Source organism: Oryza glaberrima, chromosome 8 (assembly GCF_000147395.1).
Source record: "Oryza glaberrima chromosome 8, OglaRS2, whole genome shotgun sequence".
Taxonomy (NCBI): domain Eukaryota; kingdom Viridiplantae; phylum Streptophyta; class Magnoliopsida; order Poales; family Poaceae; genus Oryza; species Oryza glaberrima.
This window is the reverse complement of record NC_068333.1, coordinates 2,692,965-2,714,526: the sequence shown is the minus strand read 5'-3', so window position 1 is coordinate 2,714,526 and position 21,562 is coordinate 2,692,965. Positions and strand designations below refer to the sequence as shown.

At 40.1% G+C, this 21,562-nt stretch overlaps 3 protein-coding genes and 1 non-coding gene across 4 annotated transcripts; 1 reads left to right on the top strand and 3 right to left on the bottom strand.

The window, feature by feature from the left end:
* Positions 1-4,783: 4,783 nt before the first annotated feature.
* On the bottom strand, positions 4,784-7,527 carry LOC127782549 (60S ribosomal protein L34-like). Its single transcript, XM_052309809.1, has 4 exons — positions 7,372-7,527; positions 7,012-7,091; positions 5,190-5,299; positions 4,784-5,116 (listed from the first exon to the last, which is right to left on the bottom strand). Exons 1-4 carry the CDS (start codon positions 7,448-7,450, stop codon positions 5,029-5,031), a joined length of 357 nt encoding a protein of 118 aa, XP_052165769.1. The 5' UTR covers positions 7,451-7,527; the 3' UTR covers positions 4,784-5,028.
* Positions 5,750-5,845, bottom strand: LOC127783433 (small nucleolar RNA snR60/Z15/Z230/Z193/J17). Its single transcript, XR_008019335.1, has one exon. It is a non-coding gene; the product is annotated as a small nucleolar RNA snR60/Z15/Z230/Z193/J17 (small nucleolar RNA).
* A 3,227-nt stretch (positions 7,528-10,754) lies between the features above and the next one.
* LOC127781929 (vesicle-associated protein 1-2-like) lies at positions 10,755-15,509 on the top strand. Its single transcript, XM_052309001.1, has 8 exons — positions 10,755-10,937; positions 11,069-11,139; positions 11,956-12,037; positions 12,129-12,244; positions 12,426-12,590; positions 12,678-12,719; positions 12,887-12,964; positions 15,149-15,509. The coding sequence occupies exons 1-8, from the start codon at positions 10,868-10,870 to the stop codon at positions 15,254-15,256; spliced, it is 732 nt and encodes a 243-aa protein (XP_052164961.1). The 5' UTR covers positions 10,755-10,867; the 3' UTR covers positions 15,257-15,509.
* A 654-nt stretch (positions 15,510-16,163) lies between these two features.
* LOC127781928 (putative glycerol-3-phosphate transporter 1) lies at positions 16,164-19,495 on the bottom strand. The gene is made up of 3 exons (XM_052309000.1): positions 19,295-19,495; positions 17,287-18,291; positions 16,164-17,201 (listed from the first exon to the last, which is right to left on the bottom strand). The coding sequence occupies exons 2-3, from the start codon at positions 18,221-18,223 to the stop codon at positions 16,639-16,641; spliced, it is 1,500 nt and encodes a 499-aa protein (XP_052164960.1). The 5' UTR covers positions 18,224-18,291; positions 19,295-19,495; the 3' UTR covers positions 16,164-16,638.
* Between the last annotated feature and the right edge of the window lie 2,067 nt (positions 19,496-21,562).

Genomic DNA, 21,562 nt, shown 5'->3' with positions numbered 1-21,562 from the left:
ATGCTTGTGGTGCTAAAAGGATCATGAAAAAAAAAGAGGGGTAAATCACCATTATTATTACAAAGAAGATGTATGTGCATTAGAGCATACAAAATATCTAAGTATGAATATCAAAATGTCATTGTCACATGCTTTGTTGTCGCACAATATCTATATGCTTTAGTGTTCATTCTATGATCTTACAGTTCTATATGTTTTAGACTACTATATTTCATTGTAAGAGTATGTTTCACTTCTCTTTTGTATGCCATAAACTTTAACTTCTACTTAATTTAATATAAACAAGGAAACTTAAACTTTTATCATCTTCAATGAAGTATATTTCATGTAATCTACTCTGCGCTGTGAGGCTGAATTTTAGAAGGAAAATTTTAGACACAAAATGTGATAAAAAAATATAAATCAGGGTAGAATACAGATATACTACTGCTGTTGAAATGTTTGGTGGCACCAAGAGTTCCCCCAAACACTTCACAAAAGCTTCTAATTAAGTTCTCAATCGAGGTGAGAGAAATAAAAGCTCTGTGTGAAGTGCTTGGAAGGAACGCTTAGGGACATCAAACGTGGCATATGATGACCATTGTATCCGCAATCATTGTTGATGCCTTGTAAATGCTTGTTGGCACCGAGAGTTCCCCCAAACACTTCACAATAGCTTCTCAAAATCACAATGTTGTATGAGAGTAACTGAAGTTCTATGTGAAGTGTTTGCAAGGAACTCCTGGGGCCACCAACCGAGAGATCTGTAATGATAGTGATGCTTGTGGGAATACCGTTGCTAGCACGATAACACCTTGGTATCAAGAGTTCCCCCAAACACTTCACATTGTTCCAAAGCTCCATATCAATAGAAAGCTCTACGTGAAGTGCTTGAAGGAAACTCCCGATAAAACCAAGTGTGATTCTCCTGATTACGACTTCCATCGCCCCTTTCACCAAGAGAATGAATGCTAGGTGCCACCTAGAGTTCCCCCAAACACTTCACAGTAGCTTCTCAAGTTCCCAATGTTACATGAGAGTAACCGAAGTTCTATGTGAAGTGCTTGCAAGGAACTCTTGGGAACACCAAGCGAGATCCGCAACGATAGTTATGCGTGTAGGAGTACCATTGCTAGCACGATAACACCTTGGTACCAAGAGTTCCCCCATACACTTCACATTGTTCTAAAGCTCCATGTCAATAGAAAGCTCTACATGAAGTGCTTGAAGGGAACTCCCGGTAAAACCAAAGTATGATTCTCCCGATTACGACTTCTATAACCCCTTTTCTCCAAGAGAACGAATGCTAGGTGCCACCTAGAGTTCCCCCAAACACTTCACTACCAATTGCAGACCCCACATTGCGCAATTGTAATAGGGCCTAGCAGATGTGAAGTGTGTTGAGGAAACTCCAGGTAACAACCAACCAAGACCTTTAGACACTAACCAGTAACCACCTTACTTGTACACTACTACTAGTTCTTCCTTTGTCGTCTTTGCTGATGAACACCGAGGTAGCTAGTGCTGGCTGTTATTTATAAGGTAGCTAGACACTAGGAGTAGCTAATTCTCAGCTCAGCTCCCTTCTTCCTCCTCGTACTCTTCTAGTCTTCTCTCTTGCAGACATGCACAAGAGATTTCTCTAGCTGAATGAACCTGGCCGTGATTGCGGCCGGATAATCGGGAATCTATCTCTACCGGGGGTAGTGAGGTCCATGGAATCGAAGAAAGGTGAATGCTTCGTTCAATTATTCATGGAGGAAACTTGAAGAGGATGACCTGCTCATGTTGCAGCCATGCACATTCCTTTCATACCAAAATGCAATGGGATCTAGATGATTACATGGTGCCAAAGCATCCCAGTCTCAGTATGCTGTATGCACATGTGCTAGGGAGAAAATACTGCCTAACAAACTTAAATGTTGTTTCAAAAATTGTGAACAAAATGGAGTGATCCACAAAAGGGAGTGCATACACATCATGGAAAACATATAGCTACCAAAAATATATATTTAATACTCCATTCGTTTCATAATACTACCTCCGTTTTTTCATAGATGATATTGTTATATTTTGGACACACGTTTGATCATTCGTCTTATTCAAAAAATTTACGCACGCGCACTCACCCCTATGAACGCACGCACGCAAACCCTATCCATATGAGCATCTTCGAAGATTGGGCCGACAAATCCTCGAGATTGACGAAGTCACCACCTACCCCTATGAGCATCTTCGAAGACTGGACTGGCAAATCCTCGAGATTGACGAAGTCACCACAGGCGTTTCGCTGTCGACGGGTACGTCATCTACCACTGAAAGCACAACGCCGTTAAATCCTGGAAAATTCGTTCTCATAGGGAGTTGAACCCAGGATCTCAAGTGCTACTGAGGCTCTTGTAATCACTAGGCTACAGGTCCTTTCGCAGATTTATATCTTATGTATTTGCACAAATTTTTTTTTTGAATAAGACGAATGATCAAATATGTCCAAAAGTCAACGGCATCATCTATTAAAAATACAAAGCGAGTATTTGGCAATTTTGAAAAGGACTTGCTTGAGTTTGACCACTGATATCATTAATTTAAATCGTCTGACTATGATAAACGAGATTTATATGTTCACATCTACCACTAACGTACTTGATATGTATTTTTTAGTATTTATAAGATTATTTACAGAATAGGAACGATTGCCAAGTCTACTCCATCCGTCATAAGATATAAGGTGTGATCAAAACTAACACGGTCTCCAAAATTATCATTTAACCTTTTGTTTTCTCACATACTATTATGCTAGTAGCAACAAAATCATGACAATAGGAAAGTGTACATTTAAATATCAATCTAATTATATTATTTCACATAATAAAATATAATTCATATTAGAGTAATAGTTCATCAAACTATAAGAGCTTAATTTTAAAATACCTAAGTATCTTATAATTTAGGACAAAGGGAGTCCTAGAAAACGGAGCATACAGTCCATGCTGTGCTAAAACTTGAGCAGCAACTTGTTTTTATCATTTCGTGTGTTCCTCGTGAAATTTAAATTCAGTTTTTTCACGTGTTCCTTTTGAAATTAAACCCATAGCCATAGGTTTACTTATGGCTGAAAACATGTCCAGGTTCAATGTATATTAATAAAGAGGAAAAACCGAGAAAGTACTCAAGAGATGTCAACGCCAAGAATATAAGCTTGAGAATGTCCAGTGATCGAACTATACCATATCCAAAAAAAGGAAGCTGGAGCCTGGAGGCGTCTAGGTTCAACGCCACCCTATGCAAGCCAATGCCTGGAGAAATTAATCAGGGCATCTTGGTGTTTTTTTCTTTTCGTCAGACAGATTTTTCCTCGATTTTGTTACCACGTCTTTTCAAACTGATAAACGATTTTCATATTTCTGTATAAAGTTGCTTTATATGAAATAAACTTATTTTTTAAAGTTTATAATAATTAAAAATGAATTAATCATGTGCTAATGACATTCTCGTTTACGTGTCCTAACTTCATCTTCATCTTATATCTTAATCAACACTTACCAGTGGTGTTAGTTTAGGCCTTGTTTAGTCCCCAAAATTTTTTTCCCAAAAACATTACATCGAATCTTTGGACACATGCATAGAGCATTAAATATAGATAAAAAAAACTAATTACACAGTTTGCATGGAAATCGCGAGACGAATCTTTTGAGCCTAATTAATCTATGATTAGCCAAAAGTGCTACAGTAACTCATATGGACTAATGACTGATTAATTATGCTTAATAAATTCGTCTCGCAGTTTCCAAGCAATTTATGAAATTAGTTTTTTTAGTGAACAGCTAATTTAGCCCATCAAGTTTCACCAAAGGCTCAATTTGGCCTTTTATGTTTTATTTTGTCCATATAGATCCTCTAAATATTTGTTTTTGCTTGAAATCATTCTTAGGCCCACTTAATATACCATATGGCTATTTCTAGTCAACATTTATGCTAGAAAATGTCTCTTTTATCCTTAATTTGTATATAACTCTACACTAGAAAAGATAAAACCAAGATGAATAAATAACATTATTGCATATATACTTTCCATTATTTCAATATGTGCACATAAATTTTAAGCCTAATAGCTATGGTACAAACTTGCAAGTACATCATTTATTTTCGTTTTACATAAATAACTATGCATTATCTATAAAAAAAAATTCAGTGTACGTAATTTTTTCTCTTATATATGTGAATGAGGGGGGTATAACTGTCATTTATCAAGACATTTGTTGGTTATGTTTAGCCATGTGGTTTTCAAGTGAGTTCCAGGATAAGTTTAAACTAAAATGTAAACTTAAAGGACTAGTATGGACAGATTGAAACATTAAGTATTAAACTGAGTCTCAGCTAAAACTTGGAGGACACTTTAGTTTATTTTATTCGTATCTTAAAAGCCCATTCGACATCCGATAAAATCTAGGTCTAAAGGTTGTTTAATTATGCTTTCACCTTATTGCATAATTCACCGATTAGATACATTTTCTTTTGAACATCACTGCTCCTGGTTTGGAGATGATAGTATCCATTGATTTTTTTTTTTTTGAGTACGACTGCAACTATCACCATGATTTCGTCATATCCTTGTCCATGGAAGAATGATTAATACTAGCTCTTAAATTCAGTGATTAGGTAGTTCTTGTTTGAGAACATCACTTCTACTGGTTTCCATGGTTTTCTGATCGGTACACAACTGGTGAAATATCCAAAATAGAACCATTCGCAGTTCATGCTAATCGCAGGAACCTAGTAAGATAAAGCATCAACACGGAGTTTCTGCCAAAACAACATTTGCGCAAACTTGGGACTTGGGAGTTTCAAAACTTGCATCAAAGGATCCACAAGGTTGTAGTACTCTAGAGAACTAGCGCTCAAAATTTAAACAATCATGTCGATTTGATCTCACATACTAGCAGCACTAGGAAACGGGATTTCCCCCAAATCCAGAAGAAAAATTCTCTTGATTGCTTAAAAACAAATTTGGAGAGGCTTAAACATCGCGGCAATGTCTCTATCTTGCAATCATTTAGCTGACTTGTCCTTGGTCTTCTGGATCTTCAACACCTTCTTCACAATCTTCTGCTCCTCGACCAAAAAAGCCCGAATGATCCTGCAAGGTGCAGATAGATTGGTTCACCAACAGATCGCAAGAAAGGAGCATGTAATGTGTTTGGATGGTTTACCTCTCTCTGACTGCAGTACCAGACAGGACACCACCGTAAGGACGGTTCACGGTCCTGCGATTCCTTGACAATCTGGACCTCTTGTACTCAGCAGGTCTCAGATGTGGAATCTGCAGTTTAGCACAAGCAACTTTGTAAGAACCAAGGATATTGCAATGTTAACAATGAAGCTTAAGATACCGGTTCAAAGAAAACTTATTTCAACCAATTTCCGCTAATACTAGAAAACACCTACTCCTACATATCCTACTGCTATACGGAAAATAAAAATAAAAATCCATCCAACATCAGCGCAGATGTACTTTGAGTATAATTTCATAGTTCTTATGCTGAATGGCACAACAATATTGCCAATTCTAATTAGTATGACTCGCATGCGGATGATCGGCAAGCTTAACATAATCAAATATTACCCATGAAGGAGACTGAAGCAAATCAAGGTTGTAAACAGATGCTGCCAATTAAAAGTAAATGGCAATCAGAAGCCAAAAGAAAATGCAAATCAGTTTTTTTTTGCAAAAAAAGAGCCCTTCAGATTTTCCAGATAGACAGTGAACACATAAAGTCGTCAGTTAGGAGCGAAAGACTCTAGATGTAATCATAGTAGTTACAAATGTAATCATTTGAACTATGCAATTGCTCATCATCTGAGCTCACTATCTGGGGGCGCACTTTATGAAGGTGAGTTAATGCACATAACACGGAACAAACAAGCATTCCACATAAAACTAATACATATGGGCAAATAAATGTGATAGCTTGACAGATTAATTTTCCATTATCACAAAAATATATGATTAACTTAGAAAGGGCCTCATAGAGAAGATTAGGCTTAATCCACATGGAAAGTTCAGACATATGCTTGTCATGTTTCTATATAATCATTGGCCCAAGTAACTTCTCAGATAAGAAAATTAAAGTATACAGGAAAAACCAAGATGATACAACATTCTGAATGAACCAAACAGGTGACAAATCAAGCAATGTCACTATATGACTCGGCAAAAAGTAGTCGATACACACCCCTTAATGTGATTAGAAATTCTGGTGCAGCATTGCTCTGGAGCCAATGCAAGACAGTGAAGGGATGGCAAAAAAACTCCACACAAAAGAACAAAAAAAGGAACTGTTTACAAAATTCTTGTAAATAAAGACAAAAAGAGAAGAATGTGCTACAAAGTAGGCCTCACAGAGAAGGTTAAGTGTCCACATAGAAATCAGGTATTGTCATGTTTCTCTATAATCATTGGGTAAGGATCCCATAGTCCAGTTATTTCAGTTTTCATGACACAAGGAAACTATGCATGACACCACATGCCACTATCAGAAAAAAAAAACGTATGCAGAAGCATGGACAAGCATATAACATTGCATGCAAACTGTCTGTGCTAACATAGAAAAACAAAGTGTATAACCAAATCATCAACATGCATATACCTTTGGCCATAAAAAAGGGGGAAATTGCAGTTCGAAGACAAGTGATTTGAGCTAAACTAGAAAGGGGAAATGCGACGAGATTCACAACAGAAAAATTAAGTAAAAACAGCACAATGAGCACGAATCAGGGACAATCAGCATCACTCCCTCTTTTGCAACCATTTCACATGAACAAAAAAATACCACATGATACTACTAAATGCAACCTGTTCACAACGATTTCCAGAGCAAACAGTTGGCATCCTAAATTGTCATCGAACAGCAGATTAATTGCATCAATCAGGTAGTGCTGTTTACGATGCATAAAACCTACACATGCTCATGAACTATAGCGAAACTAAGGCGAGAATTGGTGAAAAGAAACAGTAGGGTTGGCAGCACATACTCCTTGGATCTTCTTCCCGGTGACTGGGCATTTCGGCCCGCTCGCCCGCTTCTTGGTGTACTGGTACACAAGCCTCCCACCTAATCCATCAAACACAAAAAAAAATCAAGAACAATCGCCATAAGTCAAGATCCAGGTGAACAAAAAAACCCCAATATACATACTCAAACAAAAACAAAAAACCAGAAGGTAACGATTTCTGGTGAAAGTGAAAACACACTAACACCACCATCACCCAGTACAGCTAAAACTACTCTCCAACATTTCAACGCAGTCGCTAAGCATCAATCAAACATTTTACAAGAAAACAAAAGATTAACCACCAAGAACAAGAAACTAAGAGGCGAATTTCTCGCTCACCGGGGGTCTTGACGACGCGGGTCTGGTTGGATTTCGTGGCGTAGCTGTGCCGCTTCCGGTAGGTCAGCCGCTGCACCATCTTCGACGCGCTCTCCCGCGGAGCTCTCTCTCAATCTCTCTCTCTCTCGAGGAGGCGGCGGCGGCGGCGAAGGGGAAGCTAGGGTTCGCGATGGAGGGGAGGTTATATAGGGAGGTGGGGGTGGGGGGTGACCTAGATCCGACGGTGGAGGACGCTTTGGCTACCGCCTACGGTCGGATTGGTGGGGTTAATGTGTGTTTTGACCTTAGGATAAAATGAAATTAGATTATGTTTGATTTGATATATTCTTCTCTTCAAAAAAAAATATGTTTGATAGGCATGTTTGAATTGCAATGTTTTCTTAGTAAAATAGTGAAATTCGTAAAAAAAATAAAATCTATGTACCATGTGTATATGTATGTTTTGACGTGAGGATTGAATGTTATTAGATAATGTTTGATATTTTTCTCTCCAGAGATATTATGTTTGATAGCTATGTGTTGAATCACAATGTTTTTATAGCTGACTAGTGAATTTCTTATTAAAAAAGTATATATGCAGCAATGTTTATATAGTCATACAAATAAGAATGTTATAAATTTTCATATTAGTGGTGCTTAGTTTTGCCTGAATTCAACTAGTTTGAGGCTGAAATCGATTTAAAGTTTCCCGCACAAAATTCATTTTTTTTATTTTAGGATTTTTTAGGAGTTATTTTGCCTTCTTTTGTCCAACTATATTTCTATACTTTTTAAGAAAACGAGTAAAATGATTTGGCTTTGTATGCTCTCGTCTTAAATTCTTCCATATGTAGGTACCTTAGTATAAAGTGATAATATATTATGTTTTGAAAAATAGTTTTTATATAGAAAAGCATATATTGTTAATTAGATCCTTGAGCTATGAAGGGCTCGATTGGAACTTGGAACGCATGAATATTTTAAATAGAATTTTCATAAGAATCTATTCGATTTTCACATAAATCCCCCCCTCTTTAACTGCGTGTATAATATGCATGAAAAATAATTGATTTGTATATGAAGTATTTCTTGTGTAGCAGTATATGTATGAAGCCAATCCTCTAGCCACAAAATAAACATTCGGCACGCTTGAAAATTTATTAGTAAAAAATGTAAGGAATCCTAAAGAACTACTCGTCTTAGCAACTAAATGAACACCCCGTCGGCGTTGCTACCGGAAATTAAATTGTATAATAGATACAAATAATATGCAACATGATTATTAAAACTAAAACAAATTTATACTTATGAATTTTGAGTCAACAATTTGAACCATACATCTATCACCCAAGGTTTAAAAATAATTAGGGTGATGTGGCTTAATGAGAAAAGAGAAAAATAACATTAACTACACTTAGTGGGGATGAACTATATAAGTATATACGTGTAAAAAAACTATATAAGTATATAGGATTACTACCTCTTATTTGATTTTTTTTTCTAACTTACCATCAACTAACCTTCCGCTCTCACACACGTCTTAAATAACGTAAGATATTTCCGATCGAACAGGGTACCATGATTAATTAAAAAAAGATTTATTTGGATATAGGAATTTTTATATTAACAACATTTTCGAAAGGAAAACAATACCGTGCACTTTTAACATAAATCACACACACAACTGTTCCTATAATCTTTTACCCGTTCGTAACAAAACCTTTGAACATGTGTAGTAATATATATATATATATATATATATATATATATATATATATATATATATATATATCAGATTTACTTAAAATAAACCATGGAAGAATGCTTAGAGAGCTGGGTTGGCAACCTGTAACTACCATTACCAAAGACCAAAGTTGGAAGGAGAAAACCAAAACAAAATAAGGAAAAAGTACAAATTACCCCCCCCCCAAACTATCGCGGTCGACCGAATTACCCCCCTGAACCACAAAACCGGACATTCTTCACCCAAACTATGTAAATCGGACAACTAACCTCCGACTCAATTCGCGGTGGTTTTGGTCTTACGTGGCAGTCCAGTCAGGAATTCTTTTAATTAAAAAAATCGGTGGGTCCCACCTATCAATTCCCCACCCCTCTATCCCAATCTCTCACCCTCTATCTCTTCTCCCTCCCCTCACCAGCTCACCAGCACAGACGCCGTCGCGCAGAGCGGAGGAGGAGGTAGCGCGAGCGGCTAGCGGGGGAGGCAGGGCTCGCTCGAGCGCCGGTGGCACGCTCGTGCGGCCGGCAACGGAGGCGGAGTCAGCAGAGGCGAAGGCTTGGCAGCGGCGCGAGGAGGCGGGCTGGCGGTCACCGCGCACGACGACGCATGGGAAGGTGGAGGGGATGGGAAAGGGGAGGAAATGAAGGTGGAAGGGAAGGTCGGCGAGCACGGCGGTGGCCATGCGCGGAGAGGCGGAAGCGTCAGCGAGCCGGGCGTGGCGAAGAGGCGACGCCAACGTCCACTCCGATGTCCGCGTACGACGCGGTGTTCGACGGCTGTTGCGGCGCACCGCTGCGGGTGGTGCACCTCCTATGCTACCGCAGCGCAAGCGATGTCCTGCAAATCGACGCGCCATGCTCCGGCGTGGAGGAGCTCGTTCAGGGCCATTGAACTGCATGGCCTCCCCGAGCTCCGCCACTTCACGTGCCTCGGCAACGACCATGCGCCGGTGGTGGAGCTCGGCTTCGGCACCATCCCCGGTGATGCCCCACCGCGTCCTCGACTCCCTCGTCGAAGGCGCACCGGCGTCGATGAGGCTGGCCGTCCGCTTCACCGCACCGAAGAGGTGAATCCTCTTGCGCCACGATACTCGGCCTGAAAGAGCTCCTCGTCGCCTACGTGCCACCCACCAGGGACGTCTCGTGGCTGCGCCTCCTCCTTGAGGCGGCGCCGGCGCTCGAGGCGCTGCACATCCACGTGTCCGCGTCGTTTGCCTCCTCGCCGATATACAAGCAACCGCGGCGCAAATTCCGGCACCAGCGATGACGACTCTGGCGAGGAAGGCCGCACAAGCAGGGAGGACAGTGAGGCGGCGTGGCAGCAGGGGCCATGGGCATCGCCCTCTCCTGCTAATGCGATGGCCGGCGGCGGCAAGAGGTATAGAGAGAGGATATGGAGAGAGGGGGTAGAAAGTGGGCCCACTGATTTTTTTTTTAAAAAATGCTGACTAGACTGCCACGTAGGACAAAACCACCGCGTATTGAGCTAAGGGGGTTATTTGTCCGGATTGCATAGTTAAGGGTGAAAAATGTATGGTTTTGTAGTTTAGGGGTGTAATTCAGTCGACCGTAATAGTTCACGGGGTAATTTGTATTTTTTTTCTTTTTAATAACTTTGGCCTCTCTTTTTTTTTTCATTCCTCATTTTCCCTTTTCTTCTTTCCTTCCCCTCTTTGGCTTCTCTCCTGGCCTCTCCTCTCCTCTCGTCGTTGCACCCACCTCCTCTCCCAAGATCTCACCTTTCCACCCCCTCCGCCCCCGCCTCGATCCGGCAATGGCTTCCCCCGGACCGGCCACCGCCGGCGAGCTCCTCCGCATCGACCCCGTCGAGCTCCGCTTCCCCTGTACGGGTTCCCCCCCCCCCTCCCCCCCCATCTTTTCCGTTCAAGAAAGGATGTTTTTTTGTGTTCTTTCTTTTGTTTTGCCGGATTGGATCGATTGGTTGGTGATTTCGTTTCGTGTTTGTGGTGGGCAGTCGAGTTGAAGAAGCAGATCTCGTGCTCGATGCAGCTATCGAATCTCAGCGACGACTACATCGCCTTCAAGGTCCCGCATCGCTCTTTTCTCAGAAATCTTTGGGGGATTCTTTTTTTTCCCCTAATGATAATTATCTTGGAACCCTAGAGCTGCAGTAATACTAGATTAATCGAACGCCCTGTTGGTATGGTTGGTGTGTTATGTTGTTGATTTGGAGGAGGCGTTCCTTTAAGTTTGTATTTTTGGATGAATGGCTTCATTGGATTTGACCCCCATAATGATTGAAAAGTGTTGGTCTTTTAGGTTGTTGTGTGATAGGGGCCTACAGTTTTTAATGTTCTATATGTATTTTGGAGATTGAAATTTGTTGCTGCTGGCTGCTTGCATTGAATAAACACTTGAAAGTTGATTTAAGTTTTTATTTGTTTTGCATCTCATTTGGTCTGTTCTTCAAGTTTCGTGCCATAAAATATACAATTGAAGGCTTACCTGCTGTACAAGTTCCCCTTTTCTAATATTTTGCTCGTGTAAACTCTAGAATTGAAGTTTTGAACCTTGGAGGGATTATATTATTATTATTCGCAAATGGTATCAACTGTTACCTCCTATTCGTATGTTGGTTTTATAGATTATTAAATCAGCGTATACATAAAACCTTTCTTGTGTCTTGTGGGGCTAATATATGTCTCTTGATTGCATTTTATAATGGGATTTCTTCGTTTTCCTTGCCTTGATAAGTCTGTGATGAAACCTTCTAGTGTTTATCTACTAAGGTCATTGGAATTGTTTAAACTATTTTAATGAAGTGACAATCTTGTAGCAAACATTGATTCAATGAGGCTTTGTTTTGTTTGTTCATATTTCCTGTTTTCTTCTCTGTTTCAGGTGAAAACTACAAGCCCAAAGAAGTATTCGGTGCGGCCTAACACAGGGGTTGTCTTGCCACGGTCTACCTGCGATGTTGTTGGTATGTGATTTCTGCAAATTTTCCCTGGTGATTTTTATGCAGTCAACCAATGCTCCGTTTTATGACTTTTTTGTGCATCTGTACTGTGCAGTGACAATGCAAGCACAGCGGGAAGCCCCGCCTGACATGCAGTGCAAAGATAAGTTCCTAGTCCAGAGCGTCATTGCACCTTCCGGTGTAACTGTGAAGGATATCACGGGAGAAATGGTAATGCTTCTCAATTATGCTTCTTAATAACCAAATAAGAGCATATATAGGGGGGTGGGTGGGTCGTTTTGGAGTTCTAAAACTCTGTTGTCTCTGTAGTATATTGGCAACCCCTATGAAGTGAAAATTTTGCTTATAAGTCCGGTGTTTGATTAGTAGTCTCATGTTTGTGGTTTGACAGTTTACGAAGGAGTCCGGAAATAAGGTTGAAGAGGTAAAATTGCGAGTGACCTATATTGCTCCTCCACAGCCACCATCTCCTGTTCCTGAGGAATCAGAAGAAGGTTCCCCATCAAGGGTTTCTGAGTCAGAAAATGGAGACAGTCTTGGTGGGGGTTTCACTAGAGTGAGTTACCATGACTGTTGAACTTATGCCATCCATTTATCATTTTTCGCAAAGAGGAGAATTTACATGTTTTTGAAATCATTGCAGGCACTGAGAGAACGCATTGAGCCTCAAGAAAATTCATTAGAGGTCTGTTATTTCTCTAATTAAGACTGGACCGTGTCCATTTTGCAAATTTTGATATTGTCTCAATTACATTCTGGTAGCATCGACTTATCGAATAATTGTCATAATTACACTATGGTCTGGTGCCTTGCGCTATAAAATACCTTATGTTCTGAGTATTTGTATGGCAGGCTGGAGCTTTGATTAACAAATTGAATGAAGAGAAGAACTCTGCAATTCAACAGAACCATAAAATTAGACAGGAACTGGTGAGTACACTATTGCATTTTAACTTTCGAGTGGACTCTATTTTGGCTTCCGGATTATATGTTTAAAAATAGGTATTACATATTTAGATCTAACACAAACCACTACCACTAGGTGCTCCCTCCATTCTTTTTTATATGGCATTGGTTAGTTCAAAATACACCATATAGAAAAAGAAGGAAAGGGATATACTTACTTTTGGGACATCCAACTAATACATGAAAAGATTAGAAAAATAATCTACAGGAAACCAAAGTAAACTACCATCATATAAAATTTTTTTGCTGTTGCAGAAATTCACCCCCCCCCCCCCCCCAAGTTTCGTTGTAACCTATTCAGTTTAAAATTGTATCCTTATTCATCTTGATTTGAGGTTGAACTAACGTAGTTATTATAACAAACTTACAACTTGGCAACATCATTAAGGCTGTGTTCGCTGGAATGAGTTGGGAACCCATCTCCTGCGCACGGAAAATGGAGCGGTCCATTAACACGTGATTAATTAAGTATTAGTTTTTTTTTTCAAAAATGGATCAATATGATTTTTTTAAGCAACTTTCGTATAGAAACTTTTTACAAAAAACACACCGTTTAGCAATTTGGGAAGCGTGCGTGCAGAAAACGAGGCGGAGGGAGTTGGGAACTACGACTTACGAACAGAGGCCGAGTTTAGTTCCAAACTTTTTCTTCAAACTTTCAACTTTTCCATCCCATCAAAACTTACCTACACACACAAACTTCTAACTTTTCCGTCACATCGTTCCAATTTCAACCAAACTTCCAATTTTGGCGTGAACTAAACACACCCAGAGCCTAAAAGGTTGAAGCCTCACAAAGCACACTACATATGTTGGCAACATCATTAAAAAGTTGAAGCCTCACAAAGCACACCACATATGCTTTCAGGCTTCAGCGTTAAGAAACATATGTAGCATTATGATTCAAATAGATGGCTACAAAATATCTTCACCGTGAACAAAATGAAACAAAAATCAAAATGTGCTCAAGTACTGCAGTACATCATATGGGCACAGACCTTAAGTTCTGACAGGTTAGCTGTGGCAATCTGCCCATCTCTGAGACAGACTGACAAGGCCTATTCAACACAAAACCTTTTAAACTCGGCTTTCCTATGTATATTGCAGGGCTTTTACCATCTGCTAACATGAGATCATCTTTGAAAAGATGCAAAACAAATAGTTTTACACTCATTGAGCAATCTAGATAACAGTTTTTATCCTGTTTTACTTTTGCTACCTCAGCTCTATACAAGTTATCCTGACTAGCATTCAAGTCCTCCAATATATACTGTTCTCAGATCACTACTCTCTTCAATTGATGTATTTTCAATATCATAGCAGTATTCAATTAAACAAATTTCTTGGACAATCTCAATTTGTAACTCAATTGATGTGTTTGGATTCTTTCTCTATCTTTGAGTAATCAACTGGTTTCCCATTTCAACCTTAATACAGATTTCATATTTGGTATTTTGATTGAAATAATTATTGTATGAAAAACTTACACTGAACCACCCCTAGAACAACTTGTCCGAGTTGCACACTTCTGGAGCCTCAAGAATGTCTCACTAGTTCTTCTCATAAGTCATATCTTGCTCTCAATGTATAAAATCCATTCTATATGACTTTATGTCATGAACTGCTGAGACCCTTCTTGGAAAAGCTTAAGTGAGCTAAATGAAACATACATATGAACATACATACCTAAGAAAGATAGAGATGTAAGAGTTTCGACCTTCCAAGGCTCTTCTGAATAAAACGACATTCTGATCCCATGGTTTGTATTCTCTCTGTTGCAGAACAAGTCTTTTAGCTTCAGCTAAGGAACATTCCATTGAACTAGTTGTCTATTAATAATTTCTTGGATGCCTTCATGCTAATTGGAACATTTGTTTTAAGAAAATCACCATGATAACTTAAGAGATGGTGGTTTGGATGAAGCTAATTGACAAACTGATGATAATATACCAAGTCTCCTTAAAACTCGCATAAGCTCCTGCGCTGATGCTGTATATCCTCACCTGTCTCAAAGAACACTTGATGTGTTATTCTAGATTTAGGCTTATAAATAATTTCCGAACTGTGTAAAAGAACAATCCGTATAGTTAACTTTCATGTTTTTATCGAGAAATTATGATTCACTGTTGCCATTTCTCCATATCGCAGGATATGATGAGACGGGAGATAAGCAAGAAGCGCGGAGGGTTCTCCTTCATAATCGTCATAATTGTCGCCTTGATCGGGATCTTCTTGGGCTATATGATGAAGTCATAATTCTTTGAGTCGACATCGAAGGGAACTGGACCCCACATTCATGCCAAGTTATTCTTGGGAGGCAAAGAGACCGTCATGAAGTTCTCCTTTCTGTTTTGTCAATATAGGAGTGTTGCGTACGTGGGAAAATCTTCAACCAGATTAAGCTTGTTTTCTTTTGCAGTTTGTTGTTTGTTGTATTGGGTGAGTTGTGCACTTCTGACACTGTAACTTGGAAATGCATTAATCGCTTCTGTTGACAGTTTATCTTGCCCATCTGAAATTTTCCATCCCTGTGCTGCCGTATGATGACTGGTATTGCTGAATTTCGGTGGGATTAATTGAAGCAAAATATATTAGTACCAACTTTCTGGCTATCGGTTTCGTACAATTGATTCTGAGAGTGTGTTTAGTTCACGCTAAAATTGGTAGTTTGATTGAAATTGGAACGATGTGACGGGAAAGTTGGAAGTTTACGTGTGTAGAAAAGTTTTGATGTGATAGAAAAGTTGGAAGTTTGAAAAAAAGAAGTTTAAAACTAAACACGGTGTCAATTCTTCCTGCCGGTGTTACTGCTCTGGTCTCGAAAACATACCGTGTTATATAATCAGGGGAAGGAGTGAAAATGTTCCTGATGCCGTGCATTGCAATTTGTAACACAATTCTGGAGGCATCAGATGGTAAATACAGGCAAAACCAGAAGAATTGTTGCAGTTCTTTCTTGCATCAGTCCCCCACATCAACCCCAACGTTAAATTTGCAGTAATACATCTCGTTTTGGTGCATAATAAGTCCCATAAACGAAGATAATTTATTATCTTTCAACCAAAAAGGCCAAAAATGTGAAGCTAGACATGCAACAATTAACAATGTTTCTTGAATGAGAACAATTCACTTTCTTGAAACCTCAATTCAAAATTTTCTCAATCTTCTCAACTTTACATATACAAAACGAGGCCAAGATGGCCAGCAAACAGAGACTTTGGGTAACCTTTGAACAAGAGAGGTTCCCTTTGTCTGCCCTAAACTACAACAATAGGATACAAGCTTGAATTTATACTTGCTACACACAACACAATGATAACCTTATTGCCCAGTATATGTACAAGGCGGCCTGAGCCTATATTTGGGCTCAGAAACTTTGGTTGAGGCGTTTTCACCCCTGTATTCTCTGAACCTGAAACTAAACTAATCTATCTATTTCATGCACCTCTTTCTGGAGTTGCATTAAGCAAACCACTTGGTAACCACATCTCTTTGGTTATTTCAGCCTCAAACCAGAGGTGATCAAGACATGTGCAGGAAGCAATAAAATGCAACTTCTTGCCAAGCAGTGCTTTGGAGCTACGAGAATCTAATCCATGTATCGTGTCTTGGGGTGCGACTAGATCTTACTTACAGTCTTACACCTCATCTGAGTAGGTACCTTGAGCATCGGCGACATCCTTGCTCGCATTGGAGGTCGCCTTTCCTTTTAGTTCACTGCACACAAGTTGTGTCAAGAGGAGCCCAGCAAGGAGAGCTGCTGCCATAAGCATCGTGAACACAGCGCTCCAACTACTCGACGAGATGTAGCCTGTCAGCAATGGCCCAATGGCGGCGCCAACAGACCCGGTCCCGTCAATGATGGCTGTCACAGTAGCCAATGCCCGGGAATTTCCATTCAATGAGCTGTGAGTGCCAAGGTCAGCTGACACTGCAGTTGTGATTAGGGCATAAGGACCATTGACGAACATCCCGGTGATGAACATGAGGCAAATGTTCCACATTATCGACATGCTGCCGTATGTGCGGTATAGGAAGAGGGCAGGTATCGCGCAGTACATGAAGCTGGCAGCTGTAACCGCTCGTGCATTTAAGCGATCCGAGATGTGACCAGCAAGGACTCCACCCAACACGCCTCCAACATCAAAGATCGTTGATAGGCTGCCAGCCAAAGCATCTGAGAGGTACTCACCGCCAATAGCTGAAACAAGTGAAGTTCTGTTAGAAAAGCACACTAAAAACAGTTTTGCACACAAGTTGAAGGAAGTTGGAAAAAGAGCGCTTACGTGTATGACTGATGTAGAACGGTAGCCAATACAAGAAGGTGTAAGCAACCAATTTGGAGAAGAAGAGGCACAGAGCAAAGGGCGCAACTCCAGGTATCTTCCAAGCCTCTAAGAAACCTACTGCATTGTGTTTCACTTCTTGTCCTGGTTCCAAGAGGGGCTCCTTGGTAGTATCCTTAACAGAGCTTATCTCCCCATCATCAATGTCTATCTCCATCACCTCTGGGCTAACCGGTAAGAAGACAAACACCAACAACCCGACAGCAACCATGATTAAGCTGGGGATGGCAAATGACCAGCCCCACCCAAACTTCAGCAGAAATGCAGCCAGCAGTGAACCAGATATGTTGCCGACAGAAGTGTGTGCATTCCAAATGCCCATAATCAATCCCCTCTTGCTTTTTCCAAACCAGTTTCCAACAATCGCGACAACTGAAGGCCATCCAATTGCTTGGAATAAACCGGCAATCATCTGAATGACCAGGAAATAGTAGAAATTGTGGATATTTAGCCAATATCCAGCACCAAAGAGGGCAGTGAACACAGCAGTTCCAAACATGCCAATTGTCAGGAAGATCCTTAAATCCATGCGGTCACCAAGATGTCCAGCAAAGAACATCCCAACAGAATAAACCGCAAGAAACGCCACATCTATCTCACCAAGCAATGCTGAGCCATCAATGGTGTTAAACGGCAACCAACCGATGTTAAGAGTGTTTTTTGTGTGCAGTCGTCCCCATGGAGAGGACCCCAACTTTGTCTGTGGATCAAGCACGCTCTTAACAATACTCGGTATCTTCCTAGTCATATGAAAGCAAGTATACGCGACAAACGTAAGCACCAAAACAAGTGTCTGGTACGTCCGTAGCGCCGTAATGCCTCCGAATAATCGAATACCAGGAGGTTTCCTACTCGTCATTTCATGAGAATGAGCCATGAGAACACCAAGGTTGCTAGTTACTGACAAAGCAGAGACAGACTTCTTGGTCCAAGAATGATTAACACCTGAAACCATCAGAGGAGGATGTAAGTAAGACAATGGACTAATTGAGACATTGAGTGCATTAATTTGTGTTTAGATAGACGATCTTAGCTACACATTTATGAACCACTACTGCATCAAGAAAGCGATCATGCTGTTCAAAAGACAAGAAGCTACTAATCCAAAATTCAGCCTTACACAGTACCACCAATCAAGTTATCCATCATTTATAAATCACTGTCTAAAAAGTTATCATGTAAACATGGGCAAATTTGATGATCTAAGAACATCTCAAATTTAGTATTTCAGGAAACAACCAAATTGGCCCATCTATTTACTTGGCAATACAACCAGTGGGCCAGAGTGGGAAAAAAAAAGGAAATATTCTGTACTCTTACTTCTCTAGAGCAAACCAAGATCATGCGTGCTATCTGAGACCTTGCTGATGCACAAACCACTACAAGATTGCCCTCTTTTTTTTTTCTCAAAAAGTAGGTAAAAGCTGCCTTTCCAGCTTCCATCTTGGTGCAAATGCGTCACTTAGCAGGCAACCGACTTTTCCTTGACTCTAACACCATCTTTTTAACTATTAACCAGGACAAGTAAAAAGGCGAATTGACCTCAATCTCATGACCAATTAATTATTTTTTTCACAAGCTCCACAAACGCAAACCTTTAACTCCCAAACAATTCCAGTTTCAACCCAATATAATCGTTACTACTGAATATTGTCGTTGAATCCACCTAATAAACTTCCCAAATCAACGAACAAAACGCATAATAAGAACATCTCGTCTCTGAACTCTGAACTCTGGACTCTCCTGTCTCAAAACATTGACCAAATCCATAAACTCCCCCTAAAGCTAAACCCATTTAGCACGACATACAAAAATCCACCCAAAAATAACCAAACTTTCCCTAACAACGAACACCACAAAGCACCAGATTACCCCCAAAATCCGCTCCACACAGTACAAAGAACAATTTTCCTTTTTTAAAAAAAAAATCAAGAACAGGGATTGGCACCTCCTCCGCGAAGGGGACGACGATCCGCGCCGGGCGGGAGAGGGATCGGCGAGGCGACTAGCCGGAATGCGCAATGGGAAGGAGGATGCGTGGGTTTTCAATCAAGGAGTAGGGGAGAAGAGAAGAGAGGAGAGGAGTTCTTGTGCTGCTCGTGGTGAGTTTTTTTCTTTTTTTGCCTTCTTTTTTTTGGGTGTTTGGGTGGTTCGAAGGCTTCGAGAGGGGGGAAGGAGGGCAATTTATTTAGACGCCATGTTGGCCTTTTTTTGTAGGTATTTACGACCCTGCCCTTGGACCATATTGCCCCTTCTTTGCTTCTCTCTCTTTGCAAAGGTAAACTACTAAATTGATCTTGACATCAACAAAGGCTTTGGATTTTTGTTTACTTTGGAGTATTCAGGTATCTGACACCACAAATTAGCATGTGGATAATGGTATATTTGTCCCTTTGTAAAAACAAATGAGAAATATATTTTTTGGTGAAATAAGTGGGAAATTGTTTTGAAACCAAAGTTTAACAAGGATTAACTTATCATATATGGTATTATTTTCTGATGGAAAAGTTTGCTTTGTCGCATTTTTTTTAAGAAAAATGCCGACCATAATTTTTTATAAAGTGATAGTTTTTATAAGTTAGTAGTATAATATTTTTTCTGTCCCATAATATAAGAAATTTCAGGTGGATGTGACACATTCAAAGTAAATCTGGACAACGGTATATCACCATGATTACTACACATGCTTTACATTAATTAGTTAACCTAAGACATAGAGACGCTGAGAGATAGATAGGGAGAGAACAACATGCATTGGCATATTATTGCATAAGTTGGTATTTCAATTTTTCATGCGTCTTTTATTTGCTTCCATGGTATCTTTGACCTTAAATAAAGTACTACTAGTCCATATGCATAGTACTTATATTTACATTAAAAATGAATTGACTAGTATTAAAGATACGGACCATGTGATGCACACGCTGAAAATTACACTGCCAACTTGTGTAGCAGGTGCACCGTTGGCCGTTGCTTTCTAGTACATGTTGTACTAGAGTTTGTTCCCTTTCATACCAAAATTAACCCACCCAAATTTTAGCAACACTAAATTTTAGCAAAGTTCAATAATGCCAAAACTTTTTTTTAAGAAACACGTTAGAGAGACAGATGCTCATAGCACGCAGGCACTCGCCTAAGCACATTCGAATTGAAACATTGATCCGGCATATTTTGAGATTGATGAAGTCACCGTACGATCGTCTCGCTATCGATCACTGAGAAAATAATTAGTCGTAAATGCGAGCACCTATTTTTAAGTCTACAACTTGAATCCGGATAGGATGGTTCCAAAGAAAAAATTCTAACCAGTTAAACTACATTCACCTAGTAGTGTAGAAGTAAATGGGTGCTGTTTGTTTTGCTACCATGCCAAATATTCTTGTATAGTGTTGTGTAGCAAATTGTTACTCCCTTCAAAAAAAAGCAACCTAGGTTACTTTTTGGATAACTCTATGTCTAGAAAAGGGATCACATCCCCTTTAGATTTTTTTTTTTTTTACCGAGGGAGTAAGTCTTAAGGTATACTGGGTGGAGACAGACAAGTGGCAGGGCCGTAAATACGCCAGTCAAGTCAGGGGCAGAATCGGGAAGCGAGAGAGTAGCGTCCTGTTTGCGGCCAAAAATCAAATGAAAACCAGTCGGCCAAGAAGGAAGGAGGAGGGTATCCCAAGGAATATTCGGTTCCCGCCATGGGAATTATACCTCGCGTGCCGTGTGCACGTTCGTTCGTTCCTTCCTTCCCGCCGCGTCACACGTGTCCGGCTCCCAGTGGGCCCCCAGCCCCGGCCACAGGAGTGGCCACACGGATATGGATGCGCTATCTTTAAAACGACGAGGTGGAATGACTTGGACTTTCCTCTTGATCTGATTTGGATGGAATGGTTTTATCTGTTTATCTGTTTTAAAATGTTGCTAGGAAGAATGGGATTTAGATTCATTGTTCTAAAATAAAAAAAATATTTATATTCTAGATAGCAATATTTTGCGCATAATGAATAAGATTGTCATGCACATGACAGAGAGAGAAAAAATGGTTTTGGGATTGTTCCGTCTGTTTTCGTGTATAAGGAAAATTCTTGAATATGAAGAGAACAGGCAGTGGTCTTTTAGGATTGGTTGAGAACTCCTCCCTCCTCACGTAAAACGAAGCAACAGATTAACACATGAGCAACAGATTAACACATGGTAAATTAAGTACTCACTCCGTCCCAAAATA

What these genes read in the sequence shown, in the direction of transcription:
- LOC127782549 (XM_052309809.1), bottom strand. Translation starts at nt 7,450, where the DNA reads ATGGTGCAGCGGCTGACCTACCGGAAGCGGCACAGCTACGCCACGAAA. An exon ending in CCGCGTCGTCAAGACCCCCG is followed by an intron (nt 7,092 to 7,371) that starts GTGAGCGAGAAA and finishes TTGATGGATTAG; the next exon opens with GTGGGAGGCTTGTGTACCAG. An exon ending in GGTACTGCAGTCAGAGAGAG is followed by an intron (nt 5,117 to 5,189) that starts GTAAACCATCCA and finishes TGCACCTTGCAG; the next exon opens with GATCATTCGGGCTTTTTTGG.
- LOC127781929 (XM_052309001.1), top strand. Translation starts at nt 10,868, where the DNA reads ATGGCTTCCCCCGGACCGGCCACCGCCGGCGAGCTCCTCCGCATCGAC. An exon ending in GTCTACCTGCGATGTTGTTG is followed by an intron (nt 12,038 to 12,128) that starts GTATGTGATTTC and finishes TGTACTGTGCAG; the next exon opens with TGACAATGCAAGCACAGCGG. An exon ending in AGGATATCACGGGAGAAATG is followed by an intron (nt 12,245 to 12,425) that starts GTAATGCTTCTC and finishes GTGGTTTGACAG; the next exon opens with TTTACGAAGGAGTCCGGAAA.
- LOC127781928 (XM_052309000.1), bottom strand. Translation starts at nt 18,223, where the DNA reads ATGGCTCATTCTCATGAAATGACGAGTAGGAAACCTCCTGGTATTCGA. An exon ending in GTTCTACATCAGTCATACAC is followed by an intron (nt 17,202 to 17,286) that starts GTAAGCGCTCTT and finishes CACTTGTTTCAG; the next exon opens with CTATTGGCGGTGAGTACCTC.